At 41.8% G+C, this 17,615-nt stretch overlaps 1 protein-coding gene across 1 annotated transcript in view; it reads right to left on the bottom strand.

The window, feature by feature from the left end:
- Positions 1-232: 232 nt before the first annotated feature.
- Positions 233-17,615, bottom strand: part of CACNG3 (calcium voltage-gated channel auxiliary subunit gamma 3) — a 70,616-nt gene continuing 53,233 nt past the window's right edge. Inside the window, exons 2-4 of the mRNA XM_075179348.1 lie at positions 13,900-13,983; positions 5,247-5,387; positions 233-2,208 (exon numbers count right to left, since the gene is read on the bottom strand). Coding sequence (XP_075035449.1) covers positions 1,691-2,208; positions 5,247-5,387; positions 13,900-13,983 — 743 coding nt within the window. The 3' untranslated portion in view covers positions 233-1,690. The remainder of the gene's footprint in view (positions 2,209-5,246; positions 5,388-13,899; positions 13,984-17,615) is intronic.

The following is a 17,615-nucleotide window of genomic DNA, read 5'->3' as shown; positions in this document are numbered from 1 at the left end:
TATATATATATATATATATATATATATATATATATATATATATATATATATACACACACACACACACACACACACAGTGGTGGAAGTGGGGGTGTATACGGTGGTATGTCATACTACCACTTCTACTGCCCTCATTGTAACACTATCACATTCCAGTCACTTACACATGCTACACCAAAGAGAAGCATAAGCCACTTATTTACTGTTCAATATCTCAAGGAATCAGACAAAATTGTTTGCTATTATTTATTATAATTAGTTATATAACCCAAAAATATTGGAATGTTGTCTTGGAGCCCCACACCTTGACTGAGGAACAAGTAAACCAAGAATCCCTTCACATTATTGTTCAACGTTCCACTGGAGATCTGCTACGTTTTATAAATGCAGTGTGAGCATCTGGTACATTTACCAGAACACATTTTGCATTTAAATGGCTGTTTTTCCCCCCAAAACTCATTTGCAATTGTGTAACAGTCCAAATGAACCATTGCTCATGTGTATCGAAGTAACGGAATGTCTTTGAATTTGTATACAGGTAATTTGTTAAACTACAATAACTTTTTTTTTTAACTTACTAACTGATAATGGAGGAACAGGTACAGTCCATCATCTGAGATCGCTGACAAAGTCTTGAATCCACAGCTTCAAAACAGAGTTGCTGTGTTATCCAATCCAAACTTCTTCCTGCAGACTTGTCGTGAAAAAAGCCACATACAGTTTGAGTTCTTTGATTGGCCCAAAAGTCTTCCCGATCTGCATTGTACTTTTCACTACCCACACACTTGTCAAAACAGCACTTTAAAATCCTCTCAAAACTTGCGTGGTAACTCAACTAGCATTATAACTCTGAGCACACACAATTCGTCTTATGTTTTTTTGCTTTTTTTTTGGTCTAAGAAAATAAATGGAAATATGAATATTGATAGCACCGATCGTGCATCGTATCAGGAGAGTTTTCGTTATCGGATTGTTGTATTTCTTGCAACTCTAAGATGCAATTATATTCTTAATAGATGATATATACCCACCCTTATGCTATACGCTAGTTCACTCAATCAATCTATTTTTCAAAGTTGGGCTATAAAATCATTAGGATATTTTATAGTCCTATTTCCAGCAGTTTGGCTGTTTCTGCAGAGTTCCCCATAAATTAGGCGTATATTATACACGGGAAAATTTTACATTGCACTCTCTGATTGGTTTAGAGGATTGTTAAACTGCATCTTAAATTCCTAATTAGTTAACAGCCAATTTTCCTCTCTGAGTGCATTAAAACAAATGTTTCCTATTAAATGTATACAGCACCTTCAAAAGAGACCTATAGATACTTAAAATGTTTCCTACTTCACCCTAAAACACAACCACTTATATATCATATGCAGTCTTTCAAGTTTTCCAAAGGTAATTTTTTGGGACACAACAGTATAGGCCATCACACAAAATTCTTGCATTGATTCTGGCATTGTAACATTCCATAGAGGCAGTAATGACCCATACAGGCAGTAATGACTCATACAGAAAGTAATGACCCATACAGGAAGTGATGCATTTTGTGGAAATTTGTTAAATCCAGCTTTTCGAAGTTTTACTGGATGGTGTGAGGGGAAGAAAGAGCCCCCCTGTGACCATTTGAGATGCTCTCCATGTTTAGTATTCCGTCAGGCCACATTTCCCGCTGTCACAGGCCTCAAACAGGTGTAGTGCGCCTGTTGGAAGGATTGTTGTGTAGGGACTCCTTGTAGTCTTTGGGGATAGAGTTGTGAACCTGGAGAAAGTTATGTTCCCTTTCAGAATTTAGTAAGGAACCAACAGTCATCTTGGTAGGGTCACGGGTGGTTAAAGTGTAGAGGGAGATGTCGCTAGTAGGAATGGCGTTGAAGCTTTTTCCAACAGGGGAAGGGTCTCTGGAGCGTGGCTCAGTAGAACGGGAGCTGGAACGCCGGCGGAAGCGATACCGGTAGCTTGGGATCCGGGAAAAGGCAGATTTCTTGAACAGGTCAGAGTGTGACTTTGCTCTAATTTGCCGATGCTTTTCGATAAACATGTGTACAGCGAGTACGCCAACCATCTCCGCAATAATGAACGACAGAGCCCCAAAATAAAAGGACCATCCATACGAATAGTTACTCTTCTTGGAGTCACTCTGACCGGGGTCGCCGGCATTGGCAGAGATATAGACTATTATTCCAATGATGTTGCTCAGCCCTGAAACACAGACAAATAATTAAGAAACTATTTCTTATACTACAAAATTGCTTAAATATCAATATAAACTTAGATGCACAAAATTAGTTTTCAAACGCTATGATCCAAACAAAATATATGGATTTTGAAACATTGGTCAAGTGACTAAATTAAGAGAAACAGGGGTTTTATAGGATTTATTTTTGCATTTTCAGTAAGATGACATTAATGAGGGTTATCTATTAGATTGACAGGTTCTCAAACCTACTGAGTTCTAGGGAAACAGTTGACTGCTGAGCGCCTGATGGGAACAAGCTGTAAATATCCCAGAACCTGTTGTCACGTGGACAAAAGTCATAGAGGCCCGTTTATGAATCTTTGTCCCATCACGGCGTTAAGTACTATTATTTATCGTGCATAATAAAAATTGGCATTTCACCTCTGGAGATAACGGTCTCCCCCGGCCTTATCACTGCGAAAAAAAATTACCTCTTCCTGGATCGTTCAATTATTGGAATAACTATGCATGCGCAGCGGAACGTCTGTGCACGCTCAGTATCTTTTATAATGAAATCAGCACAGAATGTATGTCGGTGGGTAGAAGAGAGGGGTGCTTGTGGGGGGCAATGATTCTGGCAAAACATTTTTTTATTAGCTTAAGATATATATAAATATTCAAAATAAATTTAACAATTAAAGAAGCAAGTGTGAGGCTCAGCACTTTGAAATGTGATATGTCAGCTAACAAATGAACAAATAAATATCTGCTCTGCACATTGAGTGAAGAACTGAAGGAAGAGAATGAGCTAGGACCCTGCAGAGGAGCCAGGAAGAGGTAAGCCGGGGGCCAATACTTAGTGGCAATCAGAGGTAGTGTTAACAGTAGAGGAGAAAATATTCATCTCAGGGAAAAGTTTCAAAGCTTCATGAATAGTGCATTTCGCCGCCCCTATAGAACTCTATGAAGACACAATTAAAACTGGGCAGTACCCCTTTGTTGTATAGAGCGAAGAAAAATAAAAGGCATTTTCGATGGCAATAGAGTTTTTTGACTTTTGATAAATATACCCCAGAATTATTTTAACCCGTCTAGTCTGCTAAATGGAGCCTTTAAAACCTTGGGTTCTAAGGCAATTGCCTCAGGTACCTGGCTCTAGAGCCGACATTGATACTTAAGACTGTATTTACCATATAATCAAATATGGTCTGAGCCTGGGGCAGCACTGTTCAGAGCACAGCATAGAAATACTTATATTGTAATTTTGTTTCCCGGTAATATTAATGAATGAAGGAGTCTGGAATAAAGGGCATATACTGTACATAAGATTACACTATCTACTATATAAATGCCTAGTGGCGTGTGTGGGGGAAAAAAAAACAAGCTGCAGCGCCACCTGCTGGACAGTTATACACTGACCTATATATTTCTTGAAGGAGAAGTGACAGTTGGGAATGGTTGGTGGTTGCCGGGGGTGACAATGGGGAGTTTTTAACACCTTAAGTAGCTTGATGAAGAATGTGGCGATGAAGATGAAGGATGAGGTGGTGACATGTGGACAAAACCACGTTAAAAAGGGCGCTTGCGTCGGGAAGTAACGCTCTTCCCCTGAGGAGGCCTGGCTTAGGACCAAATGCATGACAAGAACCTTTTTAACACCTTAAGTAGCTTGATTTGACTAGAATGCATGAGTATCATGCACGGGTTAACTTGTTACTAATGTATGCCTAGGCTAGTATAACATATAAACATTGCTATGCATTTAGTTATAATAAGGCAGACATAATTTAGACATGAAAGCACAAAGTTCATGTAAACAGCTCCCAGATGTCAGGAGCCGCAGTGGCCTCGGGCACCGCCGCGACTCACTTCTGGTGTCAGTGAACGTCAAGGCCTTCTCCAGGGCGTCACTTCCGGTTTCTTGGGCCCGATCGTTGCCAAGGCAACGGCCGGACACCGAGTATAACAAGCGATGCGCCCCGGCAAGTAAGGCAGCCGGGCGCATGCGCTAGTGTAGCCTGCGGGCTAATTTAGCTGGGTAGCGCACCTGGGATGTATCTTAGGGCTAAGCCCTGATTGGCCAAACTCTGTATATAAGGCATGGAGGGCTTAGCCTCCCTGCCGGTTATAGCGTCCAGTTCCTGTCTGCTTAATCTGCTCCTGTTCCTGCATCTGCCTGAAATTGGTGAAAACCTGTTGGACTGTTACCCGTGTATGGCCCTTGGCTTGGATTTGGACTTTGCTTGTGAATCTCGTGACCCTGACCTCTGGCTTGAATACCGACCTTCCTGTCTGCTCGTGACCCCTGACCTCAGCTTGTTTATTCGTACTGTTGTCTGCTGCCGGCCCCTGACCTCTGCTTGGATTCCACTCCGCTTGCCTGGGTTCTCCCCAACCGGTGCACACTTCACGACCCTCTGTCAGTCTGCAGCCCAGTCTGTCCCCACCATCAGGGGCTCCAGTGAACACCCGACTGGCAGAGTAGACTCCGGGCTGTGTTGTGCCGGCTGGAGGGGTTCCTAACACCAGATAGCCAAATTTTACCTAGTTTGTCCTGATTTGTGGACCTCAAAAGAGGTGTGCCTATTGGAATGGGGGTTGGCTTTACAAACACAGGCATTTGGATGCATAGGCAAACCGAGGGGGGGGGGGGTTCCTAGTGCCTGGAAACCCCCTCCAAGCGTGGGGCACTGTATAATTGAGGTGGCTGGATCCTGCCCCCGCTTCACACGGCTCTGCTTGAACAGCGAAAGCTGCGTGCACCTAACAGTAGTGCATGCAGCTTTGCCCATGTATATTATAGGGATAGGAAGAGTTGGAGAGCAGCCAAGCACTGTCTAGTATTATAGCCACGCCCCCATGCATGGTGGTCACGCCCACTGGTGGCGTGGTGTGGAAACCCCCCTCTACAAATCCTGTGTTTGCCCCTGGGATGGACATATTATCATGGCTGAGGTACATTGGAGGCTGGGCTTATTTTTCTTGATATCTTTACAAATGCTGACATGTATGCGTGTGCTGTAAGACATGGCCTCACCGCTGAACTGGAGAGCATACTCACCAGCAGAGACGAAGAAGATCCCTGCGCTGAGGATAACATTGTGCTTATTTTTATAAAACTCGCTGGCAGCAACACAGAGACCCCCGAAGAATAGAAGGCCCACACTGAGAATTGGAAATATACTGGAAGCTCGAACAGCACCTGAAGGAGGTAAATTGGAGATAGCGATTTATATTCACAACAGGATGATATAAAGATCAAGTAAATTAGCCATTACGAATATGGTTTTCAGAATGTCAATTTAAAAAAAAAAAGATAATCTAAATTTTTCTAAATATTTCTAAACCTACCCAAACAGCTAACTTTTGTATAACCAGAATTATTTTAAAGGTGCTGAGCTTCCTGACTCATGCTGTAGCCCTCAAGGGTGGATTACTAACATATAAGGCATCAGGTAACTTCATAAGTAATTACCTATAAACTCAGACTTAGGGCTAAATTTACTAAACTGCAGGTTTGAAAAAGTGGAGATGTTGCCTATAGCAACCAATCAGATTCTAGTTACCATTTATTTAGTACATTCTACAAAATGACAGCTAGAATCTGATTGGTTGCTATAGGCAACATTTCCACTTTTTCAAACCCGCAGTTTAGTAAATATACCCCTTAATGTCTTTTAGACATCTTTGTAATATGACCTGTTATGGTGTTTACTAGCTTTGCTTCAGTTAAGCCCTGTACAAAATTCCATATCCAGAAGATGAATAGGAAATTTAATTTTCAATCCTATAAATTATAATCCTTCTTCTTCATTTAGGAGTTAATTGAAGGGATGCTTCAATTAACTCCTAAATGAATATACGTTTGTACCTCAATGAACAGAACACTTTTCAATTATTTGCAATGCATTGAACTTTAGAGTAATTCATTTTCTTTTAAATTTAATATTCTACTAACATTATTTTATTTTAACTGCTGTATACAGGAAATATACTTGATATAAAACTAAATACAAATTAGCTAGTTTTCTCAACTAATCGTGTGAACCTTTAATATATATTTGATGCAATTATTTAGGGGAGAAAATATTTTTAGGTTTACGTTTTTTTTAAAAAAAATCAGGGACCCTCAGGTGTCAAAAGAATCTCCGGTTGGTTTCCCCTACTGCCAGCAATTTTGGATCCAATGTAAACCAGATGCGATATTAACTGGTAATTAGATCCAGTTGGCCTAGATCTAATAGTCGGCGGAGGAAAACTGTTTTAGGTCTCTTCTAGTTTACTCTAGCCGGTCTGTCACTAAGGAGATGTCCTTGTGATTCTATGGAACAGTGGAGGAACTATCGTTGGTGCAGTAGGTACCGTGCACTGGGGCCCATGGAGATAATGGGGCCCGCTGCATGGCAGATACAGAGGGGCGGGGCCCCAGTCCCCTTCTCCCCACCTCCCTGCTTCGGGGCCCACAGCTCGCTAGGTCCGCCTCTGATATGGTGTGCCCCATATTAGGAATCAACAGAGCCTAATTTACGAACCTGCCAATTAAAAGAAATCCTGGGAGATTCTTGCCAATACATTGACGAAAAACTGTCTCCATGGACGTTCCACAGACACCTCGCGCTGAATTGAATTTCCCTCTAAAGGTCCCAAATTTAATTACCCCCTGGGCCCTGTGCTTGTTGTCTCCCTGTTGTTGAGGCAACCAGCCTAACCTATATTAAGCTGGGGCAGAGGATTTGGGAGGTGGGGGGAGGACACAATACCTGTTTTCAATTATGTTTTTATTTTTATTACATAGTGCACATTGTATAGGAAGTATTTTGTCTCATTGACAGTACAGGATGAGATTTCTGCCAGCTTTCTGCTTGGTACAGTATTAAAATCCTTTTGTGAACAGGTCACTGCTTTCCAAAAGATCACCACAATTGTATCCTGTACTAACATGTGCTGCTGTGAACATCCCGATGATCTGTGTGGCTGAAGGTTGGTCTCATTCCACCCACTTTTAAACTAGGATGTGCAGGAGATGAAACTGATTAGACAAATGTCGAATGCACCTTAAACACCTCCCCAAAAAAACATGTAGGTTAAAACTTGTGATAGATAATGGGTAATATATTCATATTATAAGTGGTCAGAATGGTGGTGTATCTATTGACAACAGTGACAGTTGCTGCTCACATGGAAATATATGAAGATCACAAGTTACAACATTCTCAAAAAGATGGCAGAATCCCAATAGTGAATTATATTAAAATCATGTTGGGCAATAACTTGGACCAGCCTATTTACTCCCCTAGGCAGGTCTCGTCTCACTGGTTGAAAGTTTCACCATCTATCACGCCAGTGGTCGACCCCCCTTTTGGGCAGAAGGGACCTTAAAGGGATGTTTGATATAGATGACTCTTGAAACTTCAGCCCTTCGTCTGAATCAACTTCCTATTTGGATTGGTCATCCTCTCCTGCTGGCCATTTCAGTTTGTTGAGACTGTTGTCTTTGGACATAGTTAGGGTTAACTGGAGGACTCTTCTAGGAATTATTATGGGGTATGCTGTCTTGTTAGAAATATTTATATTTCCTGCTGTTTTGGATATGGAGAGCAAAAATCCCACTTCTAGCACCACATGTAATATGAAGACTTTAAGAATCTGAAGGTTTGTTGATATAAATGGGAGTTTATTTTCATATTGGCAGCAGCCAGAACACAAAACTGAAAACATAACTACATAAGTATAACTTAACTACAGCTTCTACAGCAGTAGGAAGGATAACTTAACTACAGCCTTATCTTCAGCAACACAAAAGGGATGTTTTAACAGGAACACTTAGCTTACTACAATGAAGTAATATTCTTCTGCAGAAGCACATTTTGATAAGCTGATTGTTGAATGGAACTCAAGCTAAAGATACATTTATAATATGCTGTAGTGCAGTGTAGTATGTTGTGCTGATGACCCATGCTATAATATAAGCAAACTGGCACAATTGAAGCCAAATGTCCTGATATTTACAAAGCAGGTCAAATCAATGGAATGGGTGCCTTTCTTGCAAGCAATGGTATCAGTAATTATAAAGAGCAAATTAAGCAATTGGGGTGTTTGTCCCACATAAATAATCTGATTGCCATATATAGGGAAAGTCAGAAAGCAGTTTTGCCCTTATTTAAACCAATGAAAATGTATGTAAACAGACCAGTTGTAAAGATGTTGGAAATTCAGACAATGCTGAATGTGCACTCAATCTTTCACCTGACTGACATGAATAAGAGCCTTGTCCCCTGGAATAATATTTTCCAGTCTGTTTTATCCTAGCTCTGACGCAGGAGAATAGGTTCAAAGTTCCCAGGGTACAAAAAGACACAAAGAGAAATAGACGTCTGTCTCTCAATAAATAAAATGTTATACAGCCAGCCTCAAAAATGCCAGAGGCTTCCAGATTGCAAGAAACTTGTTACAGAGAATCTTCATTTATACTGAAACCCAGCGAGTATCTTGTTCCAATCAGCCAGCTTGCTCGGGGCACCTTAGTACAGAGCACAGGATTGGATCAGGACTAGCAAGCTGCATTGACACAGATGTCACTGATTATTGACCGTTGAGTGGCTGAGCTCTGGAGCTCGTTGTTTGTGTGCTTGGTGTTATTTAAATGCAGGCAGTTCAATAGCAATGCAATGTACTATTGATTTGATTATATGATGTATGATATCCTGACTACCATGATAAAAATACACCCTTAATCTAGTTTAATTTTAAAAACCTGCTGTGTGTGTGTGTGTGTGTGCTTGCAGTCATATTTCTTGTGGGGACATTGACCTGTTTACACACCAACACTGTGGGGACCTGAGTCGTAGTAGGGGCAAAAATTGAGGTCCCCACAAAGCTTCTCAAGGCTAATCAATGCCGGGGACCTTGCTGATATGCTCAGCATAAAAATCTGGTATGTGCCCGCGAGTCACATTTGTCAGAACAAAAGTGTGAGTGTGTCCAATGTGGAGGGGAGAAAGTGTGTGTGCCTCCCAGCACTAGAGGACAGTATTCCGTCCGAATGTATAGCAGGAGCAGGAAAAGGAAATAACTGCAGCCTGCCGGCGCTTTGTACACCAAGCGGGTAAAGACACAGTCGAATTCGTCTGCAGCTGAAGGTAAATCGGGGACAGTGAAGCATGACAGAGACCACCGGTAGCTCTGACTATAGCCCAGAGAACAATGGAGATGAGTTTGCCCCTGACACTTCGGAGGAGAGCTGTTCAGACACCAGCAGTGATGACCCGTTGTCCACCAGCGCAGCAGAGTGCAGGTAACCAGAGATGAGTTCTATGTACGACCATTCTCGACCTACTGCTATCTGTGTTTTAAACAGACGGTTGGAGAGACAACGCAATGTCTGTCCAAACGCTATCCAGAAACAGTGATGGCTCCAGGGTGTATAACAAAAAGCAGTACTGCCTGTACTGTGAGAAGCCCCTCTTAAAAATTGCCCGGCACATGGAGCATGTTCACCGCAATGAGACTGAAGTAGCCTGGGCCCTGAAATTCCCCAAGCACTCGAAAGAAAGGTGCATGCAAATGGCACATCTTCGCAATAGGGGCAACTTTGCACACAATGTTGAGGCAATGAGGGAAGGCCACAGCGTTCTGGTCCCGTGCAAACTTCCAGACAAAGAAATGGATGCTGAAGGCTTCATGCACTGTGTAGCCAGCCAGGGCTTGTTTGCAAGGAAATACCTGTGGTGACACATGAAGAGATGTAAGCTAAACCAAATTGGCAACAAGCTCACACCTGGCAAGAACAGAGTCCAGTCACTGTACTTTTGCTCAGCCTGTTCCATGACCCAGGATGAAATCTTACTTGGAGTCAAAAATGATCGATGCATCAGTCAACCGGGTCGGATCAGATGTTGGCAAGCACGAGTACATCCGTCAAAAGCTTAGAGAAATGGGCAGGCTACTGCTACAGGCCAGAAGAGCTACCCCTTTGGAGAGAATGGAAGACTTTACCACCCCATCAAACTTTCTGCACGTAGTAGACGCTGTGAAGCTGGTAGCTGGCTATGACGAGGAGACAGGTACATTTAAGTTGCCCTCGCCGGCACTCAAGATCGGACATGGCCTGCAAAAGAAAGCGAGCATTGTGGAGTGCCGAGCCACAATGGAGGGTTGCACTGCTGCGGTTGAAAACTCAGGAAATTTCAGGAAGCTATTTGAGGCGAGATAAAGCGAGGTCATCTCATCGGCTGCTTTGAAAACTCTTAAGGAGTCCAAGTAAAACAAGCCTCCACTCTTACCTTTCACGGAAGATGTGAAAAAGATGCATTTGTACCTTGATGAGAAGCAGCAAGCCTACCGAACTGGGCTATCCACCGAGCCTACGGTTAACCACTGGGCACTACTTACAAAAGTCATCCTGTTCAATCAAAGAAGGGAAGGGGAAGTTTCAAAAATATTGCTGACTAACTTCTCCTCAAGAGACACCTCAGATCTCCACGAAGATGTGTCCCTAGCACTTTTCGAGGTTGAGAGGAAGCTCTGCCGGCACTTCACTCGCATTGAAATCCGAAGAAAACGAGGGAGAAAAGTTCTCATCCTGCTGACACCAGCTATGCAAGCTGCAATGGAACTTCTCGCGTGACAAATGTGGAGTGGATAGCCAAAATGTCTACATGTTCACCAGACCAACTGCCTTGTCACACTTCAGAGGCTCCGATTGCATATGACTGTTTGCCCGAGAGTGTGGGGCCAAGTATCCCTACACGCTGTCTTCTACGAAGCTTCGAAAGCACATTGCTACTCTCTCGAATGTCCTCAACCTAAACGACAAAGAACTGGATCAGTTGGCAGACTTCCTTGGGCACGACATCAAGGTGCACCGGCAGTATTACCGCCTCCCAGAAGGTACCCTCCAACTCGCCAAGATCAACAAACTGTTAATGGCTCTCGAGAGTAGCAGACTGGCTGTATTCATTGGCAACAATTTTGACAAGATGCACATTGATCCGGACGGTAAGTGGAAAATCTGGTGTCCGATGTATGCTTTTGACTTTTGTCATTTATATATGTTTCTTTTCAGAACCGGTCCAGCTACAGAGCGACATGTCAGATGATGAGTAATCCCCCATGACAGAGGGACAAGTGGCCAAGCGTTTAGTCGACACTTCCACGTCAGAAGAGAGGCAGTGTATGGACCTGCCAACACAGGACCAGTGCCCAGCTATGGCTTCCACAGGTAGGCGTAGCACACAGTTTTGCTAGGCAGAAGAACTTTGCCTTCTCTGTATTTTGCAGAGCCATAATGGACCACTCTACTTCCTTTCAGGTTGCAAAAAAGTGCGGAGGAAATCCTGGGACAACGAGGAGGTCCAGGCTGTGGAGAAACACCTGATGAGGTTTATACAGATATGCCGGGTGCCTGGAAAGCGAGACTGTGTTGCGTGCCTCATGGCTGAACCATCCATACTGAAAGATCGGAACTGGTCGGGGGTGAAATTCTACATAAAGAACCACATAACAGCTTTAAAGAGGGATCAAACTTGTTGAAATGATGCAAAGTGGTTGAACAGGACTGTAGCCTCCATGGCTAGGTGTCGGTGTAAGCGGGCATGTGGATGTCCTCAGACAGTCAAAATACATGACACTTTCCCCATCTTGCAGTCCGTGTCAGTACTTTATGCAAAGTCAAAGTGTAAATCTCATGTGGTAACTCTGGTGACAAACTGCTCCTACACATACCCCTATGATTGTTCTGTGGACAGGGCATTAGGAAAGGGGTGTCCCTACACAACATGTTCCAGACATGGGTCCTAACGATGCAATAAAAACAAGTGTGTGTGTGTGTGTGTGTGTGTAAGTATGTGTGTGTATACAAGCATAGGATCTAGAAATTCTGAATGTTTTCAGAAAACCAGAAGGAATTTTAATAAGGCAAATTCCTAGAACAGTGAGGTAAAAACTGGGGTGATGCCTTAATACAATTTAATATGCTCTGTACTTGACTGGGAACAAACACCTTATCCAGAAAACCCAGTCCCTACTATTCTGGATAATAGGCCCCATGTATAGCCAAAGACAACTCAAAAGCTCCAAACTTGCAAACCCAAACCCTAAGTGATAATGACTCTAACACAATTTGATTTTATTTGAAAATATTGACCATACTCGGTCTCCTGAGCATGCCTAGTGCTTAGGCCAGGCTCCTCAGCTGCATGAAAAGTAGGGTTGGGAGCACAAAGTGGTGGCTCAGTAGATACCAATTTTCATTTTAAACATTTGAAACAAGTGACATAATTGCTCTCCAAATAGGTTATGTTTTACACAAATTATACCGCTACTCTTCATATTAAAAAGACAGCACAGGCCATAAAGCATAGTCACATTGTTATAGCTAACTTAACTGTTTACTCCCAGCATGCTGTGTCAGTTACCTATAAAAGTGGTCGCTCAACACTTCCTGTTCCGTAAACTGTCCATTTAAATATGTCAGCTTTCATTGAAGAGATAAAACATATAGCCATTGAATCTGTAGTGATTTTCTCAGAAATACCCAGGCTTTGGCACATATGAAAGCACAGGTTGCCTCAGTACAATGGAGGCAGACCTTTTCTGGGCTGAACCAATATTCAATAGAATGCAGTCCACCAATTAATGAAGCAATCTGCGATACCATTGAGACGTGCCTCAGTAATTATTAGGCTACAGCCTCATAGATACAGGTTCAACCCACAAAACAGCTGCCTCCACTTCCTGTATAAGTGACAAAACTAATGTTTAAAATATTTTACTTGCTCTTTAATATGATTATCGGACAGAGGGGAAACGGGGGCATACATAAAACAGGGGACATACAAATTCGAGAAAATAATTACAGACATGAAAACAAAAAGTAGGTAGCGCGCTGCTTGTGAGAGAGCTTATAACCTAGTGCAGGCCTATCCAATCTGTGGCTCTCCAGATGTTGTGAGACTACAAGTCCCAGCAGGCCCTGCCAGATATCGGCTGGTTATCTACTGGCAAAGCATGTTGGGGCTTGTAGTTTCTCAACATCAGGAGAGCCACAGGTTGACCAGGCCTGAACTAGTGGGAAGAGGGTACTGTTGAGACAACAGGAGTGTGGCTCAAGAGTGGAGATTGGGACAGTTGTGAGGGTGCATTATTGTGAGCATTAACGTGGGTAAAACAAGTGGGAGTAGGGTAGAGGCTAGCAAAGAGATGGGTTTTCAGAGAGCATATAAGGATTTGAAGGCTGTAGGAATGTCTCATTGGCCACGGTATGGAATTCCACCAAGGAATGGCAGAAGACTTGTAGGTGTCTAATAAATACTATTGAGTGTATTTAGTTCATTGAATGTAATCATTTACATATACATTTGAATTTACATATAAAGTGATCTATAGGCTAAACCTATCATCTGGATATAGGCCGCCTTTACATAAAACTAAGTCTATTTTTCTGTTAGACTTCCGCAGTACGCCGTTTGTAAATAGAATTCTCAGTCACGGGCACTTGTCACTGACAGACTGGTGTCCTTTGTAACTGTGCCTAGATAAAAATGTTTGGGTCTGACTGTATCTCCCCCTCCCTTTCTCCCTTCGGTCCCTCCACTGCCACTCTCCTGTCAAAGTGAAATTTGCTGAGGATGTATTAGGCATCTTTGAATAGCCAGGCTGGACTGTATAGAGGCTGAAGAGCAGACAGGGTAATCACTTGAGGTAAAAGTCCTTACGCAGTAAATACTCCGCAGTGTCCTGCTCGTAATCTGCGTCCTCCGGAAAATGATCAATTTTCTTGCACATTCCTCGGAAGGCTCCTGTGGGAGAGAGATAACTGGTTACACAAAAGCAACAACTGTGCCCAAGTAAATATTGGGACATAAAACTCAGTAAAGCATTAATGCAGAAAAACACAATACAGAAGTAAACTACTTAACTCTTTCTTCTGATATGAGTGTTTTATGTCTTATTCCGGTGCAAACTTAGGAGAGCAGCACACAGGACAATACACAGGACAAGAGTAGGACCATCTTGGGGTTTAAAGGGTTAGGACAGAAAATATGACTTTGTAATCCAATTCCTTTTGTATATTTCCCTTTTAATATATTTATTATACTTTATCTATAGCTCATTAACAGTAAAACTGGTATAAAATGGTTTATTCATCTGTGTTAATTAATTACAATTATCACCATCTTTTTTTTGGTATACAACAATGTTTTTAATGTGTGCCCATTGCCCCCACACATTTTGTGAGTCAAACTGATATCTAAGCTATCTAAGAGATTACAGCCTATCAATGGACTAGGAAATAGTGATAATATTGAGGCATGAGGTGCAAAGTGCCTCCATTTGTGTCTTGCACTTTAATTAATGTTGACCTTCTGGAGAAGGTTACAAAGTCTTTTAGGGGAAAGAAGCCTCCCCAGCCATATTGCAGGATTGATAATGATGAAACTGGGGGTCTCGGCAGCAGTTTGGCCTATCAGGATAAAGAGGTCATCCTAGGATAGAATGTGAGATGATCATGTGATGTTCTCAGCTTACCCTGGGACGACCTTTTTGGTGCTGCCTGCATCACAATATAGTCTCTAATAATCACTGTTCATGAGCAGGCAGCCTGTCAGTCCACTAGGAACCAGTGCCTCAGCCTCAGTGATGTCACTGGTTCCTAGAGAAATGATAGGATGCATTCTCAAGAATTAGGTCAGCTTACAAAATGTCTGCCTCCATTGTAAGTATTTGACAGGTTAACTTTAGTTCTTCATACATCTCTGCCTTAAGTCCCTTTAAGTTAGATCCTGTCTAGCTAGATAGATGACTCCAATTGGACAGGTGCTGCTGTCAATAGAGAACCATTGTTGATTTCACCTGTCCAATTGTATGAATTTGTGACTCCACCAACTTCAGTGATCCTTGGATAATCAAACAAATAGGTATCACAGGAGCTGTGGAGTCTAGAGGTCAGTTCTGCTACCTGGTGAAGTGAAGAAATAAAAATTATTCATAGTTCCTCTTCAGCAGGTAATCAGAATTCAAAATGGTTGCCACAAGTAGTGACTTTGATTGACCTGAGACATCAGTTGAGCACACGTGTCAACACCACTAATTTGACATGGGTGGATCAAAGTGTAGTTTTGCCAGAGTGAGGTCACGGGTTAATTTGTCCCAATTTCCCAATGTTGGGAAAATAATGAATATAGATTCATATTAAGCCTGTACTTACAATCACAAGACATGCAAAGTCTGGATATTATATAAAGTGCTCTGTCCATTTGGGCCTAATCCACCTTTCTAGATACCCCAACCTGGCCAATGTGGATACCCAGGCTGTAGTGCAGTACCAAATCCTTAGATCCACCTGTTTTTTTTATGATATCTAAGCATCACATGATCAATGCAGCTGTAAACATGTAACCATAAACAATACATTAATTAGTATAATTATTTTTTGTGCAACTGCATCTAAAATTCCTCCAAATTGCATAGGACTAGGGACATGTAACGTTTGCAGAGGAACAGACGTGCGCCAGTCGATGGGACTAGTTGGATTGAGCGAGAGTTTTCCTTGCTGTGTATGGCATAGATGCACCGATATACACCGGGGTTTGTGTCAAAGTGTAATTATAATGAGCATATTCAATTCGGCCGCGTTCAACGTGGGGTTAATGATATTACCGTTAATACGGTCATTTTAACCCTGATTAACCCAGAAATCAGGGTTAAAACTACCGTACTAACTGTAATTATGTGCACTATTACCGGTAATAGTGCACAGGCCACGTTACTTTCGGCAGTAACGCGACCAATTGAATATGCCCCTAACACTTTAATTTGTAGAGCGAGATTATTGACTTGAGAAAGAGAGAACATAATTTACATGAGACAGAAAGTGGAGAAGGAGCCTTTCTAAGGGCTTTCTTTGCTGTTTAGAGGGGTTTGTAGCCATTTCCACTGTACAAAGGGATCTGGCTTTTGCATCAGCCATTATTCTCACCATGTGCAGCATACTGTACACCTCCAGTGATTGCATATTACACATCCCCAATGTCTAGCATTTATATAGCGCCCTATGCACAGCATACCTTTTAGCCCCTCTGAAAAATTATATTTACACAGCCCTAATGTCCAGCATGTTATATAGACCAATTTCAAGCATAATATATGAGCAGTATATCATACTGCCCCCATGTGCTGCATATTACATAGAATAAAATTATTGTTATTATATAGAACAATATCAAGCATATTATACAGCCCCACGTCTTGCATATTATATACCTCTGTACTCCGTATACTGTATAGTCCAGTATATTATAGATCCGCAGTTACCAACACATTACAAAGATCCAAGTGTCCAGTATATTGTAGATCTCTATAACCAGCACACAATACATGACCTCTAATCCCTAGACTGGTAACTACATTAAAATTGCTTGTGTAGCCCAGCTCTAAATACTTGTGATTAATCACATGCAAAAATCACATTGACTGTCAGAAGTAATATTGTGATCATTTCTCATAGTTGCAGGAGACAGTGAGTGTGCACTCACGTGCAAGTTATTAAAGGTCAAAGTCACCAGGTTGGTGACAGGTTGGTGACCACTCGTTACACTGATTAGTTCAACAAATATTTAAATGTAATTAGAATTTACACTTTTCCTGCCCCCTATAATTAATTGACATAGCTATTCATACATTGTTTGCAACTTGACTTATGTAAACCAAAACAAAATAATAATACACACAGCTATTTGATCTATTGTCTGGATTGCTTGGGGCTTGGGGTCTTCTAAATGAAGGATATTTCTGTGTTGTGTCTACCATGTCTAATGTATACTATACACACATTTTAAATTTCTAAAGTTCTAATTTCTTAGCTTATCTTTGCTTACACTGCCCTTATTAAATTGTAGAAAACAAGTGATTTTATCCAAAGTATGCGCCCTGCGATTAGTTTTAAGGGTATATTTACTAAACTGCGGGTTTGAAAAAGTGGAGATGTTGCCTATAGCAACCAATCAGATTCCAGCTGTCATTTTGTAGAATGCACTAAATGAATGAAAGTTAGAATCTGATTGGTTGCTATAGGCAACATCTCCACTTTTTCAAACCCGCAGTTTAGTAAATATACCCCTTGAAGTGCAACGTTTCTTCCTCAGCATCAGAGGCACACATTAATCATCTCAAGCACAACAACTGAGATGGTCAGTATATGCATCTGATCCTTGAGGAAGAAGTATTGCCCTTTGAAATTTGTCACAGGGCACTTACCTGGATACATGGTTCAGGGTTACCATAAGCCCCGAAGTGCTCTATATCTGCAAAACACTGTGGACCTGAGTCATTGACGAAAGTAATGCAAGAAAGGAGTAAATGTTCTCCGGGACAAACCATGTTACAATGCAAGGGGTGCAAATTAGTTTATTATTTTGCAGATAAGATAAAT

This window comes from Mixophyes fleayi, chromosome 7, assembly GCF_038048845.1.
Source record: "Mixophyes fleayi isolate aMixFle1 chromosome 7, aMixFle1.hap1, whole genome shotgun sequence".
NCBI classification, from domain to species: Eukaryota; Metazoa; Chordata; class Amphibia; order Anura; family Limnodynastidae; genus Mixophyes; species Mixophyes fleayi.
This window is presented reverse-complemented; position numbering and strand designations above follow the sequence as displayed.